The sequence below is a fragment of the Dermacentor variabilis genome, chromosome 10 (genome assembly GCF_050947875.1).
Source record: "Dermacentor variabilis isolate Ectoservices chromosome 10, ASM5094787v1, whole genome shotgun sequence".
In the NCBI taxonomy this organism is placed as follows: domain Eukaryota; kingdom Metazoa; phylum Arthropoda; class Arachnida; order Ixodida; family Ixodidae; genus Dermacentor; species Dermacentor variabilis.
Window position 1 is genome coordinate 3189536 of NC_134577.1, and position 25677 is coordinate 3215212.

Here is a 25677-nt window from a genome sequence, read left to right on the forward strand (position 1 = left end):
AGCGCCATTTCGTTAATGCCTGCCCTGCGGCGCACTCCTCATTTATGGCTATGGTAAACAAGTCACTCAGCACTAAGCAGAGTCACGAAGTGGCGAATATTCTGATAAAATATGCCCGACTGTTTGACTTTTTCCAGCAAGAGGGGCCACCATTGTTTCCTCCTTCTCGTATACACCATCGCATAGATACAAGATCTGCCCAACCGTTGCAACAGAAACCATACAGAGTCTCACCATCGGAACACAAGGTGATCAATGACCAAGTCCACGAAATGCTAAATAAGAGGGTAATCCGACAATCCTGTAGTTCGTGGGCAGCACCAGTGATTCTGGTTAGAAAGATGGTACATGGCGATTTTGTGTTGACTACCGCCGCCTCAACACCATCACTAAAAAGGATGTATATCCTCTTCCGCATATTGATGATGCTATCGACTGCTCTCATCAGCGTCATACTTTTTGTCTCTTGACTTAAGGTCGGGGTACTGGCAGATTCCTATGCACAAGGCATACATGGAGAAAACGGCATTTGTAACACCAGATGGACTTTTTGAATTTAATGTGATGCTGTTTGGGCTCTGTAATGCGCCTGCAACTTTCGAGCTCTTCATGGACAACATCCTGCGTGGTTTGAAGTGGGAAGTATGCTGTGCTATCAGACGATGTAGTGATTTTCGGGCGCACATTCAGTGAGCACAACGCACGTCTTGATCTTGTGCTAGACTGCTTGGACAAAAGGGGTTTGGTGCTCAACTCAAAGAAGTGTCACTTTGGAGAGCGCCAAACACTCATTCTGGGACGCCTAGTGGTTAAGGACGGTATACGACCTGATCCAGTGAAGACTGCCACGGTGGAAGCCTTCAAGCAACCTCGCCATGTAAAAGAGCTACGCAGTTTCCTAGGGCTTTGCTCGTACTTTCGCCGATTTATTCATGGATTTGCCAACATCGCGTACCCGCTGACATGCTTCCTCCAGAAGGGCGTTCCCTTTGAATGGACTCCTGAATGTGAAGCTAGTTTTCATGAGCTGAAGTCTTGTCTGACGTCCCATCCCATTCTCCGACACTTCGACCATGCGGCTCCCACAGAAGTTCATACGGACGCTAGCGGTATTGGCATTGGCGCTGTCCTATTCAACGCGTCGTCGCCTATGCGAGTTGCTCTTTAAGCAAGTCCGAGCGTAACTACACCGTTACAGAGCAAGAATGTCTTGCAGTTATTTTCGCAGTACAGCGCTTCCGGTCGTACCTGTACGGGTGCCCCTTCACTGTGGTGACAGACCATCATTCTCTCTGCTGGCTGGTTAATCTCCGTGATCAGTCGGGCCGGCTTGCGCGTTGGACACTTCGTTTACAGGAATATAACTTTACCGTTTCGTATAAAAGTGGCCGCCGACACGCCGATGCTGACTGCCTCTCGCGCATGCCGCTTCCAACGACTGACTGCGACGCGGACAACTTCGACTGCTATATCACATCACTGGAGCCGAGATTTCCTGGTATAAATATCTTCAAGGTCGAGCAACAAAAAGACAGAACTTTAGAACCACTGCTCATTACTGCAAGGCAATCAGCACCATCCACTCGTTTCTGCATTCTAGATGGGGTTCTTCATAAAAAGAACTATTTTGCTACAGGCCCACGATATCTTCTGGTGGTCCCGGAGAGTCTCCGTGTCTCCGTCTTGCGCGCTATGCATGATGATCCAACATCTGGTCATTTGGGTTCTGCGCGAACTCTCTACCACCTCCAAGAAAGGTTCAACTGGCCTAAAATGCGCCACACGACCGCCCAGTATGTGTCCAGCTGCAGCGAGTGTCAACGTTACAAGCATCCGACAAGTGCTCCTCCTGGTCAACTCCATCCAGTGCCACCCCTCAGCACTCCCTTTGAGCAAGTTGGCATCGACCTCCTCGGTCCTCTCCCGCGTTCATCCGATGGGAATCGCTGGATTATCGTGTGTGCCGATCACTTGAAACGCTACTGTGACACAGCTGCAATACCATCAGCTACTGCAACCGAAGTGTGTATTTTTCTGCTGCGTTTTGTCATTCTGCGACATGGACCTCCCAGAGTCATCATCAGCAATCGCAGGCGGCAGTTCACTGCAGACGTGGTCGAAGAGATGCTTCGTCTATGTGCTTCAAGGTTTCGACATTCCACCCCGTATCATCCCCAAACAAATGGCCTTACGGAACGCACGAACAGAACTCTTACTAACATGCTGTCTATGTATGTTGCGTCAGATCATAAGAACTGGGACAGCATGCTACCTTTCATTACGTATCCATTTAACACCTCAAAGCATGACGTTATGGGCTACAGTCCCTTCTTTCTTCTTTACGCTCGTCCGCCTCATTATACACTAGACACTATCTTCCCGTTTTCCAGCCACGATAATCTTTGTATATGAGAGACAGTCTGTCTTGCTGAAGAAGCCCGATGACTTGCTTCTTTACGCACTTTTGTTTCACAAGACCGCTCGAAGGCACGCTGCGACCGCCGACGCCGACACGTGATATATGACCCTGGTGATTCAGTGTTGCTCTGGAAACCAACCAGGAAACATGGATTATGCGAAAAACTGCTGGCCCACTATGTTGGACCCTATGTTATTACTGAGCGTGTCGGCGAATTAACCTACCGCATAGCACGTCACACATCAAATGGCTGACGGTCAGCAAAGACTGAACTTTCGCATGTCGCCCGTTTAAAGCCCTTTATTTCTCGACAGCCTGTTTGACTTGCCCGGCGGGCTTTGTGTGCGCGGAGGGAAATGTGACGCTCTTACGTACATAGTGGGTTCACACCTCAACAAACGGTATGCGGGGGCACCGAAGAGTGGTGAATGAAGAAGACGACGGGTGGCTGGCTAGCTGAATCTCGACAGGCGCTCAGCTGATCAAGGCCATCGCATCTAACGCTACCCGGCTTCAAAGTAACGCCTTTTGTGGGCGTAACAATATAATAGTCCTGTATTTTCTGCTGCTTGGGCAATTTCACTGCCTGCGACGCAGCAAGCACTTCTCCACATTATTTAAGGAGTTGGAGCAGCTGAGGCCGCAACCTTCCGAATTCATGCAGAAACACCGGACTTGTGTGAGTGCACCAATCACCTCGGTAGATGTGGGCAAAGGACCGTCATTGTTTTCTTCATTGTGCCCACTTTCACTTGTGCTTGGTACGATGTCGGCAATGTAGTTTTCGTTTTCGGGCTCTCCTGTGGTTGCGACACCATCATCTACACTCACAAACTCGCCGACCGTTGATTCGTCAACAGCTTCAGCAAATTCTGACAGCTCACTCCAAATTTCAGCAAAACTGGCAACGGCTTCGTCGCATTCATCAGAAATGAGTCATCACCGAGCACGCGGAGGCCGGCACATCTGAAGCAATTTTGGATGAACCGCTTGTACACGGCCGTGCATACGCGTCGGGTGCCATGGGCACCGGGTTGCGAGTTTGGCCGCATTAGCCGTAATCTCCCCCTTATTCTTCAAGATCGTGCTGAGACTGCTCCTCGGAATCTTGCACACTGTGGGTTCAACCGACTTCTCACCGCGTTTGACCCAATTATGATTTCAAGCTTCACAGCAGAAAGCGAATTCTGCCGCTTCATCACGGTAACACTGCGGGAAAAGGCCCATAAGGCGCAAACACAATGAACCAGAAATGCAGCGAGACAACTCATACTTGCACCATCTTGCATGACGAGGGCACAAGAGCTTCTGATTGGCTGTCTGAGCAAGCACTGCGGGCGGGCCAGGATCATTTTTTGCAAGGGGTGTCGACAGCATGCCCGAGGCAGCGTGGTCACGGTAGGGAGAGCGGTTGGATGGAGCTGCGCCACCACGTTTCTCCACAACTGTGGGGGAAAGCCAACTTCTGGGGGCACTTTTTCGTCGCTTGATGTTTTATATATCGGGTGTCGCTGCTATTTTTATTCGATGTAAGAGTAATTTTTGCTATATATACACATCGTAGCTATACCGTGTTCAGAAATTGTTTGGTATATAGAATAATTCGATTTAAACGGGTTTGATATAGTCGGGTTCGACTGCAGCAATACAGTCAAACCTGGATATATCCGAACGCAAATATAACAAATTATTGTGTAGAATCAACAGCTGTAAAACCACCTTGAAAATTTTGGTATCATATTGTTATTTTATATACTGAATTACATATATACAGGGTGTCTACCAAGTTGACATTTCCAAATTCCCTGAGTTTTCCAGGTTTTCCCTGAGTGCCTTTTCAAAATTCCCTGAGTGATGCAGAACTATTTTTTATTTCAAGACGGGCTGAAACCACATCGCCCGATGCTGTCACTTTCTAGTAACGATATGAAAAATATTTTTAAAAAGTCAACTTAATTCAGTTTGAATACTAAGGAGTAGTGTTTATGTTACTCAAAATGAGATTAGAAAGGAGGGTTTAGTAAAATGCACAGCAAATAAGATGTCTTCGAAAAAAATTGCAAATCGAGTCGGGCATCCTCATATATGAATAAAAAAGAGATGCATACAGAAGCAAATATTTTCAAATATGAGCTATTTCTATCAATTGATAGCAAGCTGAGTGGTATGAGGCCCGAACTTTTGAGATTCTCTCCCAACAGCTTGTAAGTCAACCTCAATTGTCCCGACATACTCTCGGCCCGCATACGATGCCTCAGTGTTGTGTTTCACTCCTTTAAAGAGATTATTTAGGTTGGATGAGGGACACCTGCATCTCGGCATCAACCAACACTTTTTTTCTTTAGTTCAAGCTTCTTGAAAATGGCAGCAGCACGCTTCCCTTCCTGTTTATTCCTCAATATGTAGGTTCTTTCTGTTTTTGTCCTCCTTCCGCCACTCGTTCACCCCACGGACCATTTGAAGCATCATCTTGGTCAGTTGCACAGTCCAAGTCCGACTTTTTTTAACTCCCTAGGGGCCACGAAAACGTTCGAAAACTCAACCAGTTGGAAAAGAATGCATGCCATTTACTGCCCTTAAGGGGCTCACACTGCCACAGGCACATTCGAAAACGCTCTGAAGGCGTGTCTGTACACGTATTAGGCATATCGGTGCTCGTACTGCAACAGGAGACACCGGATGCACGCATGTATAATTAAGCAATACATACTGTGTCCCGTGGCAATAGCCCCTTCCCACTCTTGTTATGCTTCAATGCAATACTTTTTTGTATGCTTCACCAAGTAACATTTTTGTAAAAAGACTTTCAGGAACCGGCATTATGCAACACACCGTGCTTTCCAAGCTTCTAAGTCAATCGCGAGGACCACAAAGGTGCAGTCGGTACCACTGCTGACAGCGGCGAATTCTTTCAATGAAAAACACGGCAACCAACGGCAAGGAGCTTAATAGCGAACGTTGAAGCAGCTAGGTCTAGCGTTGCTGCAGTTGCCAGCGTTGCCAGCGGATCTGCATACGAGAGCAGCGGTTCGAGCCGGCGAGGTAATCAAAACGGCAGCGGTGGTGGCTTTGATTAATGCGATTTCAGACCTGCGGTCACGGCAAAAAGTTCAGAAAATTGGATGGTGAAGGGTTCTTGTGTCCGAAATTTCAGACTTTCTGATACATTGACTCCATGGGGTACGCGGTGGTGCCGCGAAGCCGTCCAAATTATCGGGCATCTGGAAAGCTGGTTATTGACTGTACACTGGAAACTCCTCCAACCTTCGACAGGGCGTAAAAACGATTCATTACGATTCCTGTATGTTACTCGAGCCAGCATTACCGCGACTTTTGACCCTTTCAACAAAATTACCGCTAATTTTCCCTGATAGAGGTACAAATTCCCTGAGTTTTCTCTGAGTTTTTCCAGACTACTCAAAATCCCTGAGAATTCCCGGTTTTCCCGGTTGGTAGACACTCTGATGTATAAACTTTTTTGTGATATCCTTCAGATTTGACACATCCAGGTTCGACTGTACTGGTTTTAACAATACTCAAACATAACGATGTGCAGGTGCTGCACAGTGAACTTTTGGGCGTTCTATGGTAAAATAAGGTTTACTACAATGCTCCCATGCTGCATGATTGGTTATAACAATTAAATCTGGCTGCTGGGTGTCTCCGCAGGAGAAAAGAAAAAGAAAAGAATGCGAACTCCAGGAAAAAGAATGTGAGCCACTTTGCCACACCCACCTTTGTGCTGTGCAACCTGCACTGCATGCTTAGTCGCCCCTCTCTGGTCTCCTTTCCACCTCTCCGACATCGGCGAGAGGGTGGAAGGGAGACAGGCGCATGAAGCCGGCCATGCGATGCGCTGAAGGTGTGCTGTGCAAAGAACCCCTGCTGCGGCAGTAGTGCACCAGGTGTTGTGTGAGGTGAGATGGCATTGCCGTGACAAAACAGTATTAATACTTTACTTGCTGGCTCGGGCAGCACATACCACTATGGTACATTACTTCCAGCACAAAATTCAAAGCACTGTTCAGCGCCATTCAATTGGACTTTAATGCTTTTGCATTCACAACTCATAAGAAGCGCTTAGGCGTCCTTGGATTTTTTTGAGGATGTCACTTTCTATTTCCTTTTCGTACACACACACATACAGTAACCAGATTTAATTGTTGTAATCAATAATGCAGCAAAGGAGCATTGTAGTGAATGGTTTATTAATGCGAAAGCATTACTTGGCTCATTGTGCGACCCCGCCGTCATTAGAAAGCCATGGCAGAAACACTGAACACAAATTACGTCATCCTTACCTAATTAAAAAAAAAAGTGGCCACGGTGAGGACTCGATCCTATGCTCCACCACCGCTGCTACTGCTCCCTAGCCGAGCACGCTAACCACTGTGCCACCATTACATTGTGCTACTGTTGCAACAGGTGACAATGATGAATATTTTCGAGGCTATGAATGTGGTTGGGCTTTGTCTGGCAGGCAATTCACTAGATGGCGCACGGGGCAGTGCAAGCACATGGCGAATCGGGCAGCATGTCTCATCGCATGCTTCAATGTGCATTCTCTACCGAAACGCGGACTACGTGGCGCACCATGTGAACATCAACAAAGGCGACATAATTTGCCGCACAGAGACGTGGATGAGGTCGGATGACAAGAGACAGATCACGGGATACTCGTGTGCATCGCTCAACGACCTGACAATGTGGCGGCTGGTGTGACCATATACCCCAAGCCAGGACATCAACTACGACCCATCCAGCTCAGAGACTGCATTGGTGTAGATGGAGAGATGTGCACTGTGTGCAGTTCTTTGAAACTGGACTCGTGGTTTTGTGCATATATGTGGTGCCAAATCTGTCTCAAAGAGACGCGGCAGCCTTCATAGACAGGAATCTGCCTTCAGCTCTACGCTGCGGCACATCCATGCTCGTCATAGGAGACTTCAATCAGCACGCACATTCAACGCAGCAGCACTAAACTCGGCAAAATTTCACCGTCACACTAAACTCAGCGACATAACTTTCGATAGAATAAGCACCAAAATTGACGGCACACAAGAAGAAATACAGAGAGGACAAGGCGCTACTTGCAACTGTTTATTGAAATGACAAGTGGCCGATTATATAGCCATGAGGAGAGGAGAAGGAAAAAAGAGGGACACTGAATATGTGAATGCGCACGTGCGAGAACACTGAAAATATAGGGAATCACGCTTAATCTAAATATAAAACTTATCTAAAAACATGCTTTCATTCGTGTATATATTCAAGGACGGGGTACTGACACAGTTGTCCCCTCTTTTCTTAATCTCGTTGGCCTCCAATAATTCACATGCAACAGAATCTTTACTTTTATACATGATTGTCATATCATGAAGCCTCGCTTCACATACCCGTTCATCCTCATTTCCGCAGGCCTTGCAATGAAGTGGCAAGTTAGAACCATATCCACTTTTCAAAGAAAGCTTATGCTCCCGCAGGCGTTCATTAATACATCGGCCAGTTTGTCCGATATACTCTTTTCCACACTTCAGTGGAATGTGGTATACTACCCCTTCTTCACACTTAACAAAGGGGTTCGTATGTTTAATAGAACACCCTATTTTTTTAGAGCCATCCGGACCAATCAGGCGGCACAAAGTAGCAAGCTTTCGCTGCGCGGAAAAAACCACAGAAATTTTGTATTTCACGGCGACGTGTTTCAGATTATGCGCCACTTTATGAGAATATGGAATCACCACCGCTTTAGCTTTCTTTTCGACTGTTTGACCTTCTTCACTTCTTTTTCTTTCTTTTTTCAGTTTTTTCAATAACGCCTCCGAAACTGCGCTTAAAACCAAGCAAGGAAAGCCAGCCTTCCTCAACTTCAAAATCTGGTTGTCAAAGCTTGCTTGTGCCTTATGACAGCACAATTTTTTCAGCGCGGATTTGAGGCACATAGTAGCAATTGCTCGTTTAACAGTCTTGGAGTGTGTAGACTCATACGGCAACACCTCCTTGCGGGCACGGGGTCGGTACATCCAGCAGGAGCCTTCGTCAGTAAGGGTTATGTCAAGATCTAAAAACTGCAAGCTGTTATCCTTGGCTAGTTCGAAAGTAAAATCTAATCCTTTTCCTTGCTGTTTAAAATCAGTTAAAATGCCCTGCACAGTATGCGAGTAAGTCATGGAAGATCGTTCCGTCAGTAAAATTAAAAAATCGTCAACATACCTAAAAACCTTGAGCACTTTTCCTCCGTCAAACACCTTCGATAGCGCTCTGTCGATGCCCGCAAGGAAAATGTTGCAAAGTGCAGGAGCCACGCACGAGCCAATACAAATTCCTTTCCTTTGCACATAAAAGTGGCCTTGAAAACACACAACTGTTGAGCACAAATAAAACTCCAAGAGTGCCATGAAGTTATCCACGGAAATTCCTGCGGTATTCTGAAAGGATACCTGCCCGCTCATCTCAATGCAGCTCAGGACGGCAGCTAACAATTATTTTTGCAGTATAGAATAAAAAAGGTCAACAATATCTATTGAAAACAAGCATCCTATCGAATGGGACTCACGTAAAAAGGCTATGACGTCAAAACTATTCTTTACCATGAATGGGTCATCTATAACCAACGTGTTAAGCTGCTTTAGAAGGTAGCGGCTAACATTGTTTTGCCAGGAAGCACTTTCACTCACAATACATCTGAACGGTATATCATCTTTGTGCGTTTTTGCAGTAAAGAATACATTTAAACAATTTTTTCTACATTTGTGGACGCTATTAGCGAGCTTCTGTAGTCCAAGGTCTTCACACAAAGATATGGCACGGCTATTTTCCCTACTTGGCTTGAGTTTCGTTACATTGAAATTCTTCTGGTTGGCTTGTAGGGCCTTTTCGTTAAACATGCCCGACGGCATGGCCACGACCCTCCTTCTTTGTCTGCCTGCGACATAACTCAGCAATAAGTAATGCTCTTACACTTACACATAAGAATTGCTTAGGTGCCCTCATAAATTTGTTCACTATGGCACACTTAGAAAAGTTGACTGTGCATCGACTGCTCGTTGTTTTATCCAATATATTGTTAAAGGGATTGACAACCCATTTTAAGGACCCAGTTTGTTACGGCACAACGAAAAGCTCACCGTCGATAGTGTTTACACCTGCAGCAGTTATTTCCAAAAGTGGACGGACATTTAGTAAGGAATATGTTTCTATCTGAGCAGCCTCAAGAAATGAAGAGCCCCTCTTCCAGCAATGCTGAGAAGTGAGAGTGATGCCAACAGCCCATCCCGCAAATTATGAAAGCCACCCATCGTTCTGCTCTCACAGGAGTGAGCGCAACTGTGGTCAACCACTTGACCACAGTTGCTTGGTCTTGACCTTTCAAGCACTTTGTAGGTGGCGGTGCCACAGGAAAGTCCAAATATTTGCCCAAGTCCAAAAAGTTGGTCAGTGACATTAAAACATTTTAACTGGACAGAAACAACTATAGTCTACTTACTTATAAGCATTAACGGTTTTAACAAAACTCGGGTGTGACAATGAGCGGCACCCTGAAATTTTGGGCGTTTTATGGTAAATTAGACTGCTTACTACAGTGTTTCCATGTCGCAAATATTGGCTAGAACAAATACAGTTGCACCTGACTATATCAAACCTGTCTAACATCGAATCATGCCTTCTATCAAACAATTTTCGAACACTATTATGACGAGCATACATAGCGAAAATATGGTTACATAGAACAAAAATAGCAGTCACTACAGACATATCGAACTTCAAGAAGTGCCCAACTGCCTCAGAACTTGGCTTTCTCATGCAACGGCCAGGCGAGCTACCCCTAAGAAATATATTTGGCAGAATCCAACTCACGATGACTGTCGATGGTAAAGCATTTAGCACTGAATCAGTGTAGCAACACAAAGTATTGCCACCATTGAAACAAGTTATGCATGAGGCTTGTGCTGCAGTGGGATTATTTTTACGAACTTCCCTAAGAATACTCGGCGCCACCTAGTACCGTCGCAGCGAAGCCTACACATGGCCACCGAAATACATGGTGCACTGGTGTGTGTGAATGCTGAGAAACACGTCATGCCTACTCCTCTCTCGCACTTCTTTCTGGACACGCTGCGCCATCTAGTGGCACTGCTGAGAAATCTGCATGTGGCCTCCAAGAGGAGAATCATGGCACGCCGGTGCCTGCAAACGCCGAGAATTGTTCTCTCGCTTTCTACACACTTAGCCGCATATACTCAATGGCCTAAGTTGGTGAGAGGTTCATTTAATCTTCTTTTTGCCGTAGGCGACCGTCCAGGGTCGATTTTTTTTATTGCAGATTCTAATTCTTCTTAGGGATTTATTTCGAAAATAATTTACCATAATTTTTCTAGGGTGACCAGAAAGTAAGAAAAAAATATTTTGCGTTGGTATATATGTACTCTTCATTCATGAATAACAACAACAAAAAAGGCAATAAACTTATAAGAATGAAAAATCTGATGCCTTTTTGTACACATAGTTCAAGGCTTTCAAAAGGCGCACATGAGAATATTTCGCAACTCTTACCTGTTCCTTCTCTTAAGCTAATATTTACATCCATAGCGTAATCGCACTGCGTAGGTGCGCGCACTCAAGAAAACTGTGGTTGTGTGCCTGTCAAAAAAGCAACGTGTGACGAACTTCCGCTAATCTTCATCTCACTGCCAACCAGAGGCAATTAGTTTTCACGAGTGTCAAAAAAAAGAAAGGAGAAAGCAACGCAAACACATACACGGCAGCATCGTTCCTATGCGCACCCTTGTGAGGACTAAACAAGCGAGAAAGAGACGGCTGCTCTTTGAGCTATTAGTAACGAGATAGCCATCAGTTTTGCAAGCGCAAGAAGCCCAAACTGCCCGCGGAACAAAAGCCAAACCGCTGCCCGCCCGCGCGCCAATGCACGAGCGGTAGTATATAGACGCGCCTGCGCAAACTAGCTCTAAAACAAACCACGCAACGAAAACCGAGAGAGGGAGGTGCAAATAAAATTCCCCGTATTCCCACATACTGGCAGCACATGATAGAAAAGAAGTTTGGAAATTGGTGCACTTTTTAAACGTAGAGATGGCGCCGTAAATATACGGCATCAACCATTTTTGGACTTGTTCGCGCCACCGTATATTTACGTCATTGACCCTCAAAGGGTAAAGAAGGGCACATATCCAGTGCATTCATGGCATAGCTCACTAGAGCATTGGCTTGAAAGGCGTTCATTGAATAGTGGCACATACCCAGGGCACTTGTGGCTTAAAGGGATAGTGAATAAAAAATTTGTCGCCGAGATTTCTGTCTCCAGTGATAGCTGTCGCACCGAGAGCGACCAAAACAACACTCTTTCTGAGGAGAAGTGAGCGAAAAGTAATTATTTTAGTAAATATTTCTCAAATCACAGCCCCTACCGGCCTCCTCCGAAAGCTCTGGCAAAACCGGATATCACGTCACGCTTACCCACCTCGAGGCCCATTGCGAGCGATCGTCCACACTGAGCGCGCGAAGGGGCGAGTTGACGTTTGCAGCAACGCGCTTTCTTTGTTCGACCGTCCTATTCGTACCGCTTCCTCGTGTGAGCTGTTCGAAAACCTCGTCTTTGATCTCGTGGATTTGTGGTTTGATGTGTGGAGCAGCCGTGTCAACGCCGCAAAATGCCGAGGGTCTGCTGTGCGCATGTGAAAATGGCAGGCATCGGTAGTCTTTTTCTCGCGTACTTGTTCACGCTGTAGTTTTGCGCACAGGTGCCGTTTGACCGTAATTTGTCGTTTGTACGACGTTCTGAGCCAAATGTTTGGCCAATTCTGCCAGAATAAATCGAAATCCGCATCGTCTGAAGCGACGGCTGACGAAAAAAAATTCGCCGACATGAGACTGGTGGCGCCATCTCGTGTGCACCAAGGGAAGGAGTGCTCGGCTGCGATGAAACAACGGGACGCTGAAACCGCTGCGCATGTACTCGTTCACTCCGTGAATAACAAGACGTTCCTTGCTTACAGAGGCGCATTTCAGTCACTGCACATGCCTGGCTCCAATCCTCACCCGTTGCTTCATCGCATCTATTCTCAAAACAGCTACTTGCGCGCATCAAGCACCTGCCGCGCGAGAGTCGGCAGCCGACTGTTATGCTCACGCCGCCGGCCACACCTGCTCCGATGGCGTAGGTACAGGGAGATCTACACGCGTCAATATCTTCAACGATTTCTACGTTTTTTTTGTACAGTGTGTACTCACGGCACCTGTATTGTGCATTGATGGCTTTCATGTTTTACGCGCTAGCAGCTACCCATCCAAGCGGGCGGAGCAAGCCGCTTTGCGCAGAACGCAGAGTAAATTCCTTACGTCGCCCGACATTGCATAGCCTGAGGCATAAGCGTCCTCGCTCTGTTGAAGCCAAACATGGCAAAGCGTTTGCGTGAGTGAATCACGCTGGGCGCACCGCCTCGGATGCAACACTGTCAATGAGGCGTGCGCCTCTCGTCTCGCTAACTCATTCGTGACAGGTGCGAGCTTGCGATCCGAGCCGCAGGAACCGCGTTTAAATCTGGTTTCCACCTATGATGCCGCCCATGATCTCTCGAGGCGAACGCGTGTACACGGAATGCACAGTGTAAACACCACTTTGCTGGTTCAGACTCTCTCGGCACCGCGGAGGGGGACTGCTGCGGCGGGTCGTCGTCAATTTCGCTTGACGACGCGCACAGATCGCAGGCATACGCCTTTATCGTTCGTGGTCGTTCAGTAGGCCGCTCATCCAAGTCGGAGTCATAAGTTCCGCTCATGCTATCGCTCTCACTAGAACTTTGCATTTTGCACTGCGCAGCGCGAGGAAAACAAAACTGCGCAGCCAGCCAGCTGGCTGCACCTCCTGTCATAGCAGCATGCACCTCCTGTCATATAACCAGTGACTCAAGTTGGCATCTAAGAGGCTCATTAACACCAGCACAGACCAAGTGCCTAATGCCCAGTACTCAGAGCAGGCAACAAAGAGTTTCGCTGAACAGCGGTACATGTACCAAACCAGTCCCACATCTACAGTGACTCATGCAAGCGTGAAAGAGGTTCATTGAAGAGTGGCATGTATGTACACATTGCCACATACTTAGTGAGCCAAGTTGGTCCACTGGTTGGGATGGTTGGCCTTTGCACCCTGTTTGGTTTGGGGCACTTCAAATATTTTTATCTCTGTTAGTAACAAACCAATTTGAAAAATTATTGCAATAGAATGCTCTCTAGAGAGCACATAACAAAACAGCATATTGACACCAGGTTACCAGGTGCGGCAAATGTGAGCCAGCATTCAGGCAAGGAAAGATCAAGGCAAGGAAAGGAAAGGCAAGGAAAGGAGTCAGCCATCTTCTCGGCTAGTGCTCGTCCCTACTGGTGCAGTACTTATTGTAATAAAGACCTTCTGTAGCACGTGACAATATAACAAAAATTTGGTAGGTGCCCTGGTAAGGGGCCCTTAAAGTATGAAAATACAAGTGCACTTGAATGCAACATCCACATAAAAATAATATGTGCCCAACTTAAAAAAAAATGTACAGCATGTCACCACGTTTGCCATCACAAAATACAAGATGTGCAGAATTTACCTCTACAGATAGGCAACTTTTTTGTTTTTAATAAGCTTTCATAATGAAAGCAGCGGCATCATTGTCGCCATTTCAACTTTGCTGGCCACAGATACCAATCAAACAAGGCGGCATTCTCAAGCGATCATTTTTAGAGATACTACTACTAGTAGTATTACTTTCACGAGGTCCTACAAGAGTCTGCATCAGATTTATGAAAATATGCAGCTAACAGTGTTCCTGGTTATCTACGCAAGTGGTGAGTTTGGCACAGCGCCAGAAATGCTGGTGGTTGTATGCGTCGACACGTCTGGTGCTCAGTTACACGAAATATCCATAATTGATAGTCTCTGTGGAAGTAATCTACCGTATAAACTGTATATAGGTCGAGTGGGAATAGAGGTCGACCCCCTTACCATGAAGTGAAGAAAATAGAAAAAAAAAGAAAAAAAAAACAAATATTGCCGAAACGCATTTATTTGCAACGTCGGCTGCGTCTCTGAACCACCAGAGCTGTGACTTTAGTCCGAACTTTCATCAGCGTCGTCGGAAGACGATTCTTTGTCGCTCACCGCCTCCCACAGGGCGTCGTCCTCGGTTCCATCCAGCGTTTGCTTATGCAGCACTTCTTAAAAGCCTTCTGCACCATGGCATCTGGCAAAAAATGCCAGGCCGACAACACCCAGCTGGAAACGATCACAAGCGAAGGCCTTTGTAGGCGACCTGTCGGCATCTTCGGATTGTCGCCAGCCATCCACTCATTGTACTCCTGTCGCACTCTGTCCTTAAAGGGCTTGTTTAGTACGACGTCAAGTGGCTGAAGGGTAGATGTCATTCCACCAGGAATGATTACGAGGTCAGTCCTAGCTTCCGTGAGCGCACACTTTACTGATTCTGTCAGGCGACCGCGAAACGCATCCAAAACCAGATGATGATGATGATGATGATGATGATGATAGCAACTTTATTGTACCACCGGATAAGGAGGCCCCTACTCCCCCTCCCTGGCACACAGGCCTTGGGGACGGGGGACGGAACCTCCGCGATTAGAAGCAAGCAAAGAGGTCTTGACTCTTCGCGGCTTCTTCTGCCAGGCGGATGGCATGTTGCTGTGGAGTAGGGTCCTCGCTCCACAGCAGGGCTTCCCAAGCCTCTCTACAATTTATGTTTGCTTTAGCTCCTGGTGAGCTAGCGCATTCCCAGATTATGTGATCGAGGGTCCCTCTCGCACCACAGAGTTTGCACTTATTTTCTCTATCATGCACACCATGGTATGCCCACACCGGGTTTACGAAGTATGCCCAGACCGGGTTTACGAAGTTCCCAGCTTGCAGGCGCCGCCATGCGACTGCCTCTCTATTGTTTAGACTTTTATCTGGTGGTGGCACCAGTCTCGTGCGTAGCCGATAATTTTCGACAATCTCCGTATAATTTTGCAGACGCTCGTCCATATTCCGGCAGTCGGGCGATTCCACAGCCACCCAGAAGAAGAGAGCTCGGGCTAACTGGTGGGCCACCTCATTGCCAGGAACAGACGTGTGTGCGGGGGTCTAAATTAGGCTAATTTTTCTGTTCAGCCGTCTACTGGCCAGAACCTTTGCCGCTTCTGGCGAGATCCTACCCTTTCCAAAATTCCACATGGCGGTTTTGCTATCGCTAATTATGAAATTTGCTTCCGTTCCCACGCAAGCAAGCGCGATCGTAACTTCTTCAGCTGTTTCCGAGTTGCGGCTTCTAATGGCGGCGGCCGATATGGGGGCACCTCGGCCGTCGACCATTAAGGCGACCACCGCACCCGACTTGCCACTTGCCGCGTCCACGTACACAACCGACTTGCTGTTCATCGAATCAAAACGTTTGATTAGTGCTTCTGCTCTCTTTTCCTTCTTCTCCGTGTTGAATATGGGATGCATGTTACGAGGGAGGGGGGGAATGATTAGATTTTCTCGGCAGTCCAGCGGGATGCTTGTCTTGCCTCGTAGTCGTCTATCTGTTTGCAGGCCTACCATTTCGAGAATAGCTCTGCCCGTGGTCGTTCGGCTTAATTTTTCGAGCTGCGAAATTCTGACAGCCTCCGCTATTTCGTCCCAGGTATTGTGCACTCCCATAGAGAGGAGCTTCACTGTGGAGGTGCTAAGTGGTAAGCCTAAGGCCCTCTTTATGCACCGTCGAATGAGCGAGTCAAGTTTCCTCCTCTCCTCTGACCTGATGTTTAAGAAAGGCATGGCATAGCACACGCAGCTTATTACGTATGCTTGGGTTAGTTTAAGCAAGCTTCTTTTCTTAAGGCCTCGTCCTTTCAGCATGACCCTTCTAAATATGCCAAGGCCTTGCGTGGCAAATCCCTCTACTAGATTTTTGACTGTCCCATCATTATACCCGTTTTCCTGTATGAAAAGTCCGAAGATTCTGATTTGGTTTACCTTTGGGACTACGTTTGCTCCGATGACGCAGCAGTGCACCGGGCCGGCGATTCCACACCACGCGAGCCCATTCAATCATCATAGCCTCGTCCATGTACCCTTCCTCATTCACGCGCACAACAACACATGAAGGGAAGGCTTCCTTCGTCATGACAAAATGACAAAAGGAGGCAACTTTCTGCCATCTGCCATGCACGCAAGCATGACAGTGAAGCGCGAGTGCTCAATTCCTGTCAGCAGAAGTTTCACTTCTTTGGCGCCGCGTTCGCTGACCGTGGTAGCCGAAGGCATATCAAACCAGACAGGGGTCTCACCGGCGTTTGCAATTTGTCCGAGCATGTAATCGTGCTCCTCTCGAAGCCGAATCACATACCGCTGGAAGCTGACGAGCTTATCGGCGAACTCCTCTGGCAGCTTCTGGCATAAAGATGTGCGGCGGCGGAGAGAAAATCCCGTGCGCCTCATAAAACAACGCACCCATGACTTTGGTGCGCTGAACTCTTCTCGGCGTAGTCCGGCTTCATGCGCAAGCTCCAAAGCTTTGCATTTTATTTATTTATTTATTTATTACAAATACCTACAGCACCCGAGTTGGGCATTATCGTAGGGGGGTTAATTACAAAACATAAAGGTCAACTTCGCGAACGGCATCATATCCTCTGTGGTATTAAACATACAATCATCATAATTGAATTGAATTGCATTGAAATGCCTTGAATTGAATGCACAATCACAGGTAGTGACCGCGCACGAAGGTGCCGTACAAAGTCCGCAAGTGCATCCTCAAGATGTGGATGTACTGCACAACGTCCGCGAAAGGAAATTTTGCTCAGTTTTCAAGCGAACTTATCTTTCTGCCCGCACCAATACCGCACACTCTTCTCCGAAACGCCAAACATGCGCTGAGCGGCCATGTTCCCCTTCGCTTCAGCGAACTCTATAACTTTCTTCTTGAAAGCCGCTATAAACTGCCTCCACGTGCCGCTACTCATTGCTAATGCGGAATTGCACACGAGGTCAAACAAAACAGCGCACGCGAAGACTAAGAGCCAGGGAACGAAAAAAAACAATGCAAGCAATTGCGTTTGGATGTCAATACAGCTTTGGCTATCCGTTCGCGAACAGGTACGCCGCGGGTTGCCAGACTGCGACTCGCATTCTGCTAACGGCCGCTATATAAGACGAGGGGCGACTTTCACTCGCTATGTTTAAGAAAAAATCTCGACTTATATTCCGGTTTATACGGTAGTCGGGCAGAAAATGAACCCACAGCAACATTCATGAAAACATGCTCAGCCACCATCTCGTGATGGTGATGATGCTATGCCTGAAGGCCCTTATGGTAGGCTGTTACCAATGCCGGAAACACGGTTTCTGTTTATATCCGCTTGTAAATGTGTAGGTAATTACTGGATCCATCTTTTTCGGAAAAAGGTGTACGCTATATTCGTGTAAATGTGGTATTTGCTTTGAGTTCACTTTCAACAAAAAATTTATACAGTCGAGCCCACTTATAACGATCTATCGGTTATAACGACCACATTTCATGGCATTCAGGATTTTCCGACCCTGCCTGAAGAAACTGTGTACAGATATAACGGAGATTTTGAAGACGCCATACTGTTGCGTCGCACATATTGCAAACCTAGTCGCTGTCAAAGGAGGACGCACACGCAGTTCCAAACCACAGAAGCACAACTGAACTGGGCGCACAGCAGCGCACCCTGCACTGCAGTGAACAGTGGCACACTGGCGTGGAGTTCTCCGTGTGACATCTTGGTGGCGCTGCGTGATATCTATCTGCATTGGTTATTACTTTTTGTGTTTGAAATTCATTTGATTACACCTTCTTTGCTCTTCTGAATGTTTATTATTATTGTTTCGTACTTCAGTCATGACTGTTTGTACGTTTCTTTTTCTTATGTATGCTCCCCCCTTATGTAATACCACAACAGGAGCCTTTAAGGGTCAATAAATGATGATGATGATGAAGAAGATGATGATGATGAAGAAGATGATGATGATGATATCTCTCAATCTATAGCAGCGGCACTCTCAGTTCACCATGCGGCACTGCATGTGCTGCGTTATGTATGTGTCATAAGCCAATGGAGAAAGAAAGAGGAAGAAGAAAGAGCAGAAGAGGACAAGAAAGTACGAGGAGACGGTGGAAAAAATAAATAGAAAAAGAAGTTAGAAAATAAGAGCATCTGAATAAAAAGAATACAATAAATTGTTACGGGAAGGAAGAAGCATACATCTATTCACAGATGGCTTTCAATGGCAGATCCAACAAGCATAGAGCAGCGATAACACTAAACTCTTCTTCGTCATCTCCAAGGCCCACCATCCGCATCCTCTTCTTCACATATTACAGACTGTGACATCACCCCCATCGGAAAAAGCAGCTTATTGGTGCGGCTCATCGGTCTGAGAAAGGTACGGTTTGAGACGGCTCACGTGGATGATGTCAGAGAGAGGTGAAGGCACGGTGCCATCCAGTGGAGACACTTCATATGTGACAGCGATCACTTGGCGAAGGATGCGGTAAGGGCCATGGTATCGCAAGAGGAGTTTTTTCCGAAAGACCAACACGCCGAGTTGGATACCAAACTAAGCACAAGAGCACCTGTTTCGTACTCCACGTCGTGATGGCACTGGTCGTAATGGCACTTCTGCCGTGTCTGTGAAGCAGAAAGACTGATGCGGGCAACCTGGCGTGCTTGGGTCACTGTGGCTATGACATCCTGACTGTACTCTGTCGGCAAGTCGAGTGTGGTCGAAAGGAGAGTCCCGAAAGGCAAAGTTGGCTCACGGCCGAAGAGGAGATAGAAAGGTGAGTAGCCAGCAGTGTCGTGGCACGAGGAATTGTAAGCGACGAACGTGACAAATGGTAGAGCAGTGTCCCAGTCACGATGATCGGAGGAAACACATTGCTAGCACGTCAGTCAATGTGGGGTTCAGACGTTCGGTAAAACCGTTAGTTTAAGGATGGTAAGCGGTAGTAAGCTTGTGTTTAGTAGCACATGATCGAAGTACGTCATCTATGACCTTAGCAAGAAAGTATCTTCTGCGATCGGTGAGAAGTTAACGAGGCGCACTGCGGTGTAAAGTAACACCGTGAAGCAAGAAGTCAGCGACGTCTGTAGCACAACTGGCCGGTAGGGATCTAGTAATGGCATAGTGGGTTGTATAGTCCGTGGCGACGGCAATCCACCTATTTCCATCATTTGATATAGGGAAAGGTCCAAAAAGATCAACGCCAACGCAAAAAAAAAAAGGGGGTCGGTCGGTATATACTGTCACGTGGTAGTGACGGTTGAGGACACAGCAAGAAAACTGTGAATGACGAAACTAACTTTATTGGGCGAACCTGTGCCCAGAAAAACAGGCTACACTCAATGCTCAACAAAAACGGCGAACACAGTTGGCAATCGGCGAAAATTTGATCAGCGAGTCAAGTGCGTCGGCTTTTATATATCAGTCGTCGAATGTTCCAGAGTAATCCCTGGGACCCACGTGCCTTCCACAATGTTCTATGCCATTCGCGTCGTGCATGCATGCAATCAGATTACACAAGGTTTGGTGATAACAGACAGCGGATAGAAGCATCAATAGCATTCTACAAACTTCTGACACATGTCGACGCATCCTGCGCTGAGTGATAACACTTGTTAGACGGTAAAAGAGCTCACCCATAAAGGATAAACGAGTTCATGTGTCAATTCCCCGCTCTCAAAAGGCATCGTCCCTAAGCTACAAACATGACGGGAGGTGAAACAAAAAAGGAAACTTGTAAACAAAGAAACAAAGTCGAAGGTGACACAGTCCAAAAAAAGTAAAAAGTTCAGCTATGCGACGTCCCCAAAGTTCATTAGCACTGGTAGAACGGCTTAAGTCGCACAACATGAACTACCTCAGGTCGTGAGCGGCGCCACTGTGATAGCGAAATGCCGTCTGGCACGACCTTATAGTCGAGTGCACCAATGCGTCAGATGATCTTGTATGGTCCAAAATAGCGGCGTAAAAGCTTCTCGCTCAATCCTCGTCGGCATATAGGGGTCCAAACCCAAACACAGTCGCCAGGCTCGTACTCGACGTAGCGTCGTCGAAGGTTGTAGTGTTGGCTATCGGTCCTCTGCTGGTTCTTGGTCCACAGGAAGGCGAGCTGTCGGGCTCCTTCGGCACGGTGGAGATAGGTGGTGACATCAAGATTCTCTTTGTTGCGGACGTGCGGCAGCATGGCGTCGAGAGTAGTCGTCGGATTCCAGCCGTAAACCAGCTTGAACGGCAAAATCTTTGTTGTTTCTTCCACTGCCACTTTGTAAGCGAAGGTTACGTACAGCAGGACGGCATCCCAGGTCTTGTGTTCGACGTCGACGCACATTGCTAGAATGTTGGCAAGGGTCTTGTTCAGGTGCTCCGTGAAAGCATTCGTCTTGCAGAATGCTTGGGTGCAGCACCTCCACCAGATGTCACGTGGTAGTGACGGTTGAGGACACAGTAAGAAAACTGTGAATGACGAAACTAACTTTATTGGGCGAACCTGTGCCCAGAAAAACAGGCTACACTCAATGCTCAACGAAAACGGCGAACACAGTCGGCGATCGTCGAAAATGTGATCAGCCAGTCAAGTGCATCGACTTTTATAGATCAGTCGTCGAATGCTCCAGAATCGCTGGGACCCGCGTGCCTTCCACAAAGTTCTACGCTATTTGCGTCGCGCATGCATGCGATCAGATTACACAAGGTTCAGCGATAACAGACAGCAGATAAAAGTGTCGATAACATTCTAGAAACTTCTGATACATGTAGACGTGTCCTGTGCTGAGCGATAACATTTCTTAGACGGTAAAAGCGCTCACCCTTAAAAGATAAACGAGTTCACGTGTCAATACAAAGGCTGCTGCAGACCAGTAGGATGCACAGCTGATCTTTTCGGGTGTTGACACGACTCAAACACAGCAACATAGCGCTGGACAGAGCGGTTGAGACGGGAACAGAAGAACCGTCGCTGAATTCGGTTTTAGATCCAAGTGACGCCAAGGTGTCCAGCGGAGGTAATGTCGTGCAGTTCCTGGAGTACAATCTGTTGAAGATGAGACAGAATGACAGTTAGGAGCTCAGGCTCATCTGCGCGCATGTTGCGGCGATGCAGAATGCCATTTTGTAGCACAAACATGTGAAGGGATGGGTCAGACGGATCAGAGAGCAGGCGTTTGATAATGGGGCGTAACGATTCATCGCGTCGTTCAGTCCCAATGTCTTTCGAGGGAGAGAGCGAAAGAACACAGATCAGTGCGACATCAACTAAACCATCTGGGCCATCGACGGGATGACGAGACAGGCAGTCAGCGTCCTGATGTAGAGGACCCGACTTGTAGACCACAGTGTATGTGTATTCCTGCAGCCGTAGGGCCCAGCTACCAAGGCGTCTGGTGGAATCCTTGAAGGAAGAAAGCCAAGAAAGGGTGTGGTGATCAGTTGGAACTGTAAATGGTCGACCATATATGTAGGGTCGAAACTTGCCTACTGGCCAAATGAGGGCGAGACACTTGCGCTCGGTAATCGAGTGATTGCGCACGGCGGGAGAGAAGAGGCAGGTGGCGTAGGCGGTAACGCGGTTGTGCTCACATTGGCGTTGAGGTAAAATTACGCCGATGCCATAGCGACAGGCATCAGTGCGGATTTCAGTCAGAGCAGAGGCGTCAAAATGGACGATAACAGGAGGTGTGGAGAGCAGCATGATGAGCTCCGAGAAAGGAGACGCTTGTTCAGAGCCCCAGCAGATAGGAACGTCTTTTATGAGGAGGTCAGTCAGGGGACAGGCAATCCAATCCAAGATAAGCCAAGCCAAGCAACAAAGCTGTAAAGGCTGCGTGTGTAGTTTGTCATGTATGTTTCAAATGTCCAGCATTTGTTCCTTTGCAATCAAATAGCAATGCAGTCACAGGAGACTTTGTTGTCTTTTGTTATGAATTTTTATCACTCAATATCGTTCAGCAGTATCAAATGTGCCCACTTCATCATTGAGTGGGCACGGTAAAGCCACGGTAAAGCAAGGGAAGCGCCACGCAATGACTGTTCCAAAGAAAGCTGCAATCATTCAGCTGTAGGACCACAGTCAACTCCTGTTTAAGTTACAAGTTGCATGCAAGAGCATGTGCGTGCAGAAATGCATTGTCAAGCTTCTCTGATCGCCTGTGGAAAGACATTAATTCCTGGTGAACATATTATTTTACACTCCCACTAACTTGGAACATTTATGCAGCTCTCCCAAAGTTCGAATTACCAGAAGGCAACAGACTCAAAAGGCTGTAGAGAGTTTTCGGAAACGCTCAAAGTTTTTTTCGTGACGCTATCTCTAACATGGTTCCCCCCCCCTGTTTTTTTTCATGCTCTGAAGGAAGCCCACGAAATATGGTGTGTGTGTGTGTGTGTGTGTGTGTGTGTGTGTGTGTGTGTGCGCGTGTGTGTGTGCGTGTGTGTGCGTGCATGCGTGTGTGCACGCGCGCGCGCGTGCGTGCGAGTGCTCTTTCCTTGAAATTGAAGGACGCAGTCATGCTCTCTTGCTGAATGTGTGATCGGTCACTCAGATAATAAGGTTTCGAGAATAAGGCACTGACCGGTGGCATGCTGGGCGTCATAGGTGTCTGGGCGGCGCTGAAACCGGGCTCCTTGGATGGTGTGGTGATTCCTGGCGTCTCTTCGTACTCCCGTTTGTCCTTGGGCATGTCCTGCTGCAGCAGGGTGGCTGTTCCCTTGGATGACTTGGCCTTCTTCTTCTTCTTCTCCAATTTACTGCCAGACGCTTCGCTCTCGTGGTGCTTCTTGCGCCCACTCCGCTGTAAGCAACAAGGAGGAGTTTACAGTAAGATGCACACAACAAAGACAGCACAGGATAGCCTAGCCTGTTCGCATTTATCAACAAATTTACCCCTGTCAGATGCCACTTTGAATGAGTAGTCAGCATGCAACAGTCGGGTATTTCTTGGCTTGGCACTCGTGCCATTTTGAAGCTGCCCCACAAGAAATTTTAGCAACACTTGCTGCAAAGCACACTGGATAGCAAATGCATGCGGCAGCAGACTTAATCCAATTTGTGTAGCTCCCTAAAAGTGTGTAGCGTCAACAAGCGCTGCTTTAAAAGCAAACAAAAAGTGCAACAAAAGAAAAAAATTATGGCATTGTACAAGGCAAAACGTTGGGGTTCAGTAGGGTAAAGCCCTAGGTCCTAGTCAAGTTCGCCGAGGCAACTCAGTTAACTTATGAGCGATGGCCGAAAACAAACTGTTTCCTTTAATTTTGAATACATATACACAACAATGAGGGCACCACCTGCCACCCTGTGGAACTGATGATGATAATATTAACCACTACAAGAACCTTGATATGATTATGATTCACACAATAGCGGAAACTCCAGATTTATTTTGACAATCTCGGGTTATTTAACATGCACCCATGCATGGTACACAGGCGCTTTTGCATTTCATTCCTATCGAAATGCAGCAGCCACAAGCAAAATAAACATGGCGTTTTGTGCAAGTATTACAGTGAAACCTCGTTACTTTGAACGCCACATTAACAAACTTTTCAGATTAACGAACTGTAACTCGGTTTATTGAGCAATCAGAAGTGCGACCGTCTCAGTCGAGCGTTGGACACCGAGAGCGCGAGCCCCTCTTTGTCGGCGGGCCGATGATGATAGTGCATCCATACATAGGGCACGCCTGTCTTCTTCACTACAACTGCCCCTTGGAAAAGAAGGAAACCTCCTGGCGACTCAAGAAGAAGCGAGGACAAGGGAGACGTAATAGGGTTTAAGCCTCTAGACGTGCACTGTCTCGCATCTGCGACGCCTCAAGACAGTAGATGGCATTAGCGGCTCGACGACGTAGTTGACTGGCGTCGTCTGTTGTACAACGTGGTACGAACCGTGGTATTGACCGAGAAGTTCAGAGGGTAGACCAGAGGTGCTTGAAGGTATCCACAGCCAGACAAGCGAGTCGGGCTGGTAGGTGCAGGGAGGTTAGTCATCATCTTGATGGTATTTTTGGAGACTCTGGTCTTCCGCTGTGAACGAACGGGCCAGCTGACGGCATTCCTCGGTATACTTGGAGGCTTCAGACAGAGGCGTGCCCTCTGATGGGTCAGCCCGGTAGGGGAGAATGGTGTCGAGCGTACAGGTAGGTTTACGGCTATATAAGAGAAAGAGTGGCGAAAATCCCGTTGTGGCCTTGGAAGCGGTGTTATAGGGTACGTAACATATGGCAAAACAAGGTACCAGTTGGTATGATCCAATGTAATGTACATGGATAGCATGTCGCCCCAAGTACGATTGAACAGTTCTGTTATTCCGTTCATTTGCGGATGATAAGCTGTAGTGGTGCGATGGATGGCATGGCACGCGGTCAGAAGGGCGTTAACAACTTCGAAAAGAAACGCACGCCCTCTGTCACTTGGAAGTTCCTGCGGTGCCCCATGACGCAGTATGAAGTAATGCAGGAGGGACGCAATGTCGCGGGCTGTCGCTGTTTGCAATGCCGATTTCTGCATAGCAGGTGAAGTGGTCGACAGCGACAATAATTCAGTGATTGCCAGCTCATGTGCAGGGAAGAGGACTGTAGAGATCGATGCCGACGCGGTAGCATGGTCGGGACAGACAAGGAATAGGCTGCAAAGGACCAAAAGGACTAGGGGCAGGAAGCTTGCATCATTGGCACGCTGTGCACGAGCGAATGGACTTTCGCACAAAAGTATACTTGCTACGCCAATAAAAGCAAGAGCAAAGCCTGGCGTAAGTCTTGAAGAGGCCGGCAAGGGCGCATTGCAGGTCGGAACGGAGAGCGGAGCATACATCTGTGCGCATATGGCGGGGGAGGACTAATAACCATTTGCGGCCATCAGGAGTGTAATTTCGACGATAGAGAACACCATCCCGCAACTTAAAATGAGAAGCTTGGCGGCGGATAGCATGTGAAGGGCGTGTTGTTGAAGTGTCAGCAATGCAATTCATAAGTGCCGCAATCCAGGGATCTTTGCGTTGCTCTGCAGCCATGTTGACGTGCAAAGGCGACGAAAACGCCGATTCGATGACTGAAATGCAAGTCATGTCACTTGGTGTGGGCGACCGATAGAGGGCATCTGCGTTGGTGTGTTTACGGCCAGACCGGTAAATGACGCATATGTCGAAGTCTTGTAACCGTAGAGCCCATTGCGCAAGGCGGCCAGACGGACCTTTTAA

The 25677-nt window shown here is 47.5% G+C and overlaps 1 protein-coding gene across 6 annotated transcripts in view; it reads right to left on the minus strand.

The window, feature by feature from the left end:
* g (adaptor-related protein complex 3, delta 1 subunit-like garnet) overlaps positions 1-25677 on the minus strand; it is a 285419-nt gene that overhangs the window by 21964 nt on the left and 237778 nt on the right. For all 6 annotated transcript variants that reach the window (XM_075671312.1, XM_075671311.1, XM_075671310.1 and 3 more), the window contains exon 27: positions 23057-23275. In XM_075671312.1, the coding sequence (XP_075527427.1) occupies positions 23057-23275 (219 nt within the window). The remainder of the gene's footprint in view (positions 1-23056; positions 23276-25677) is intronic.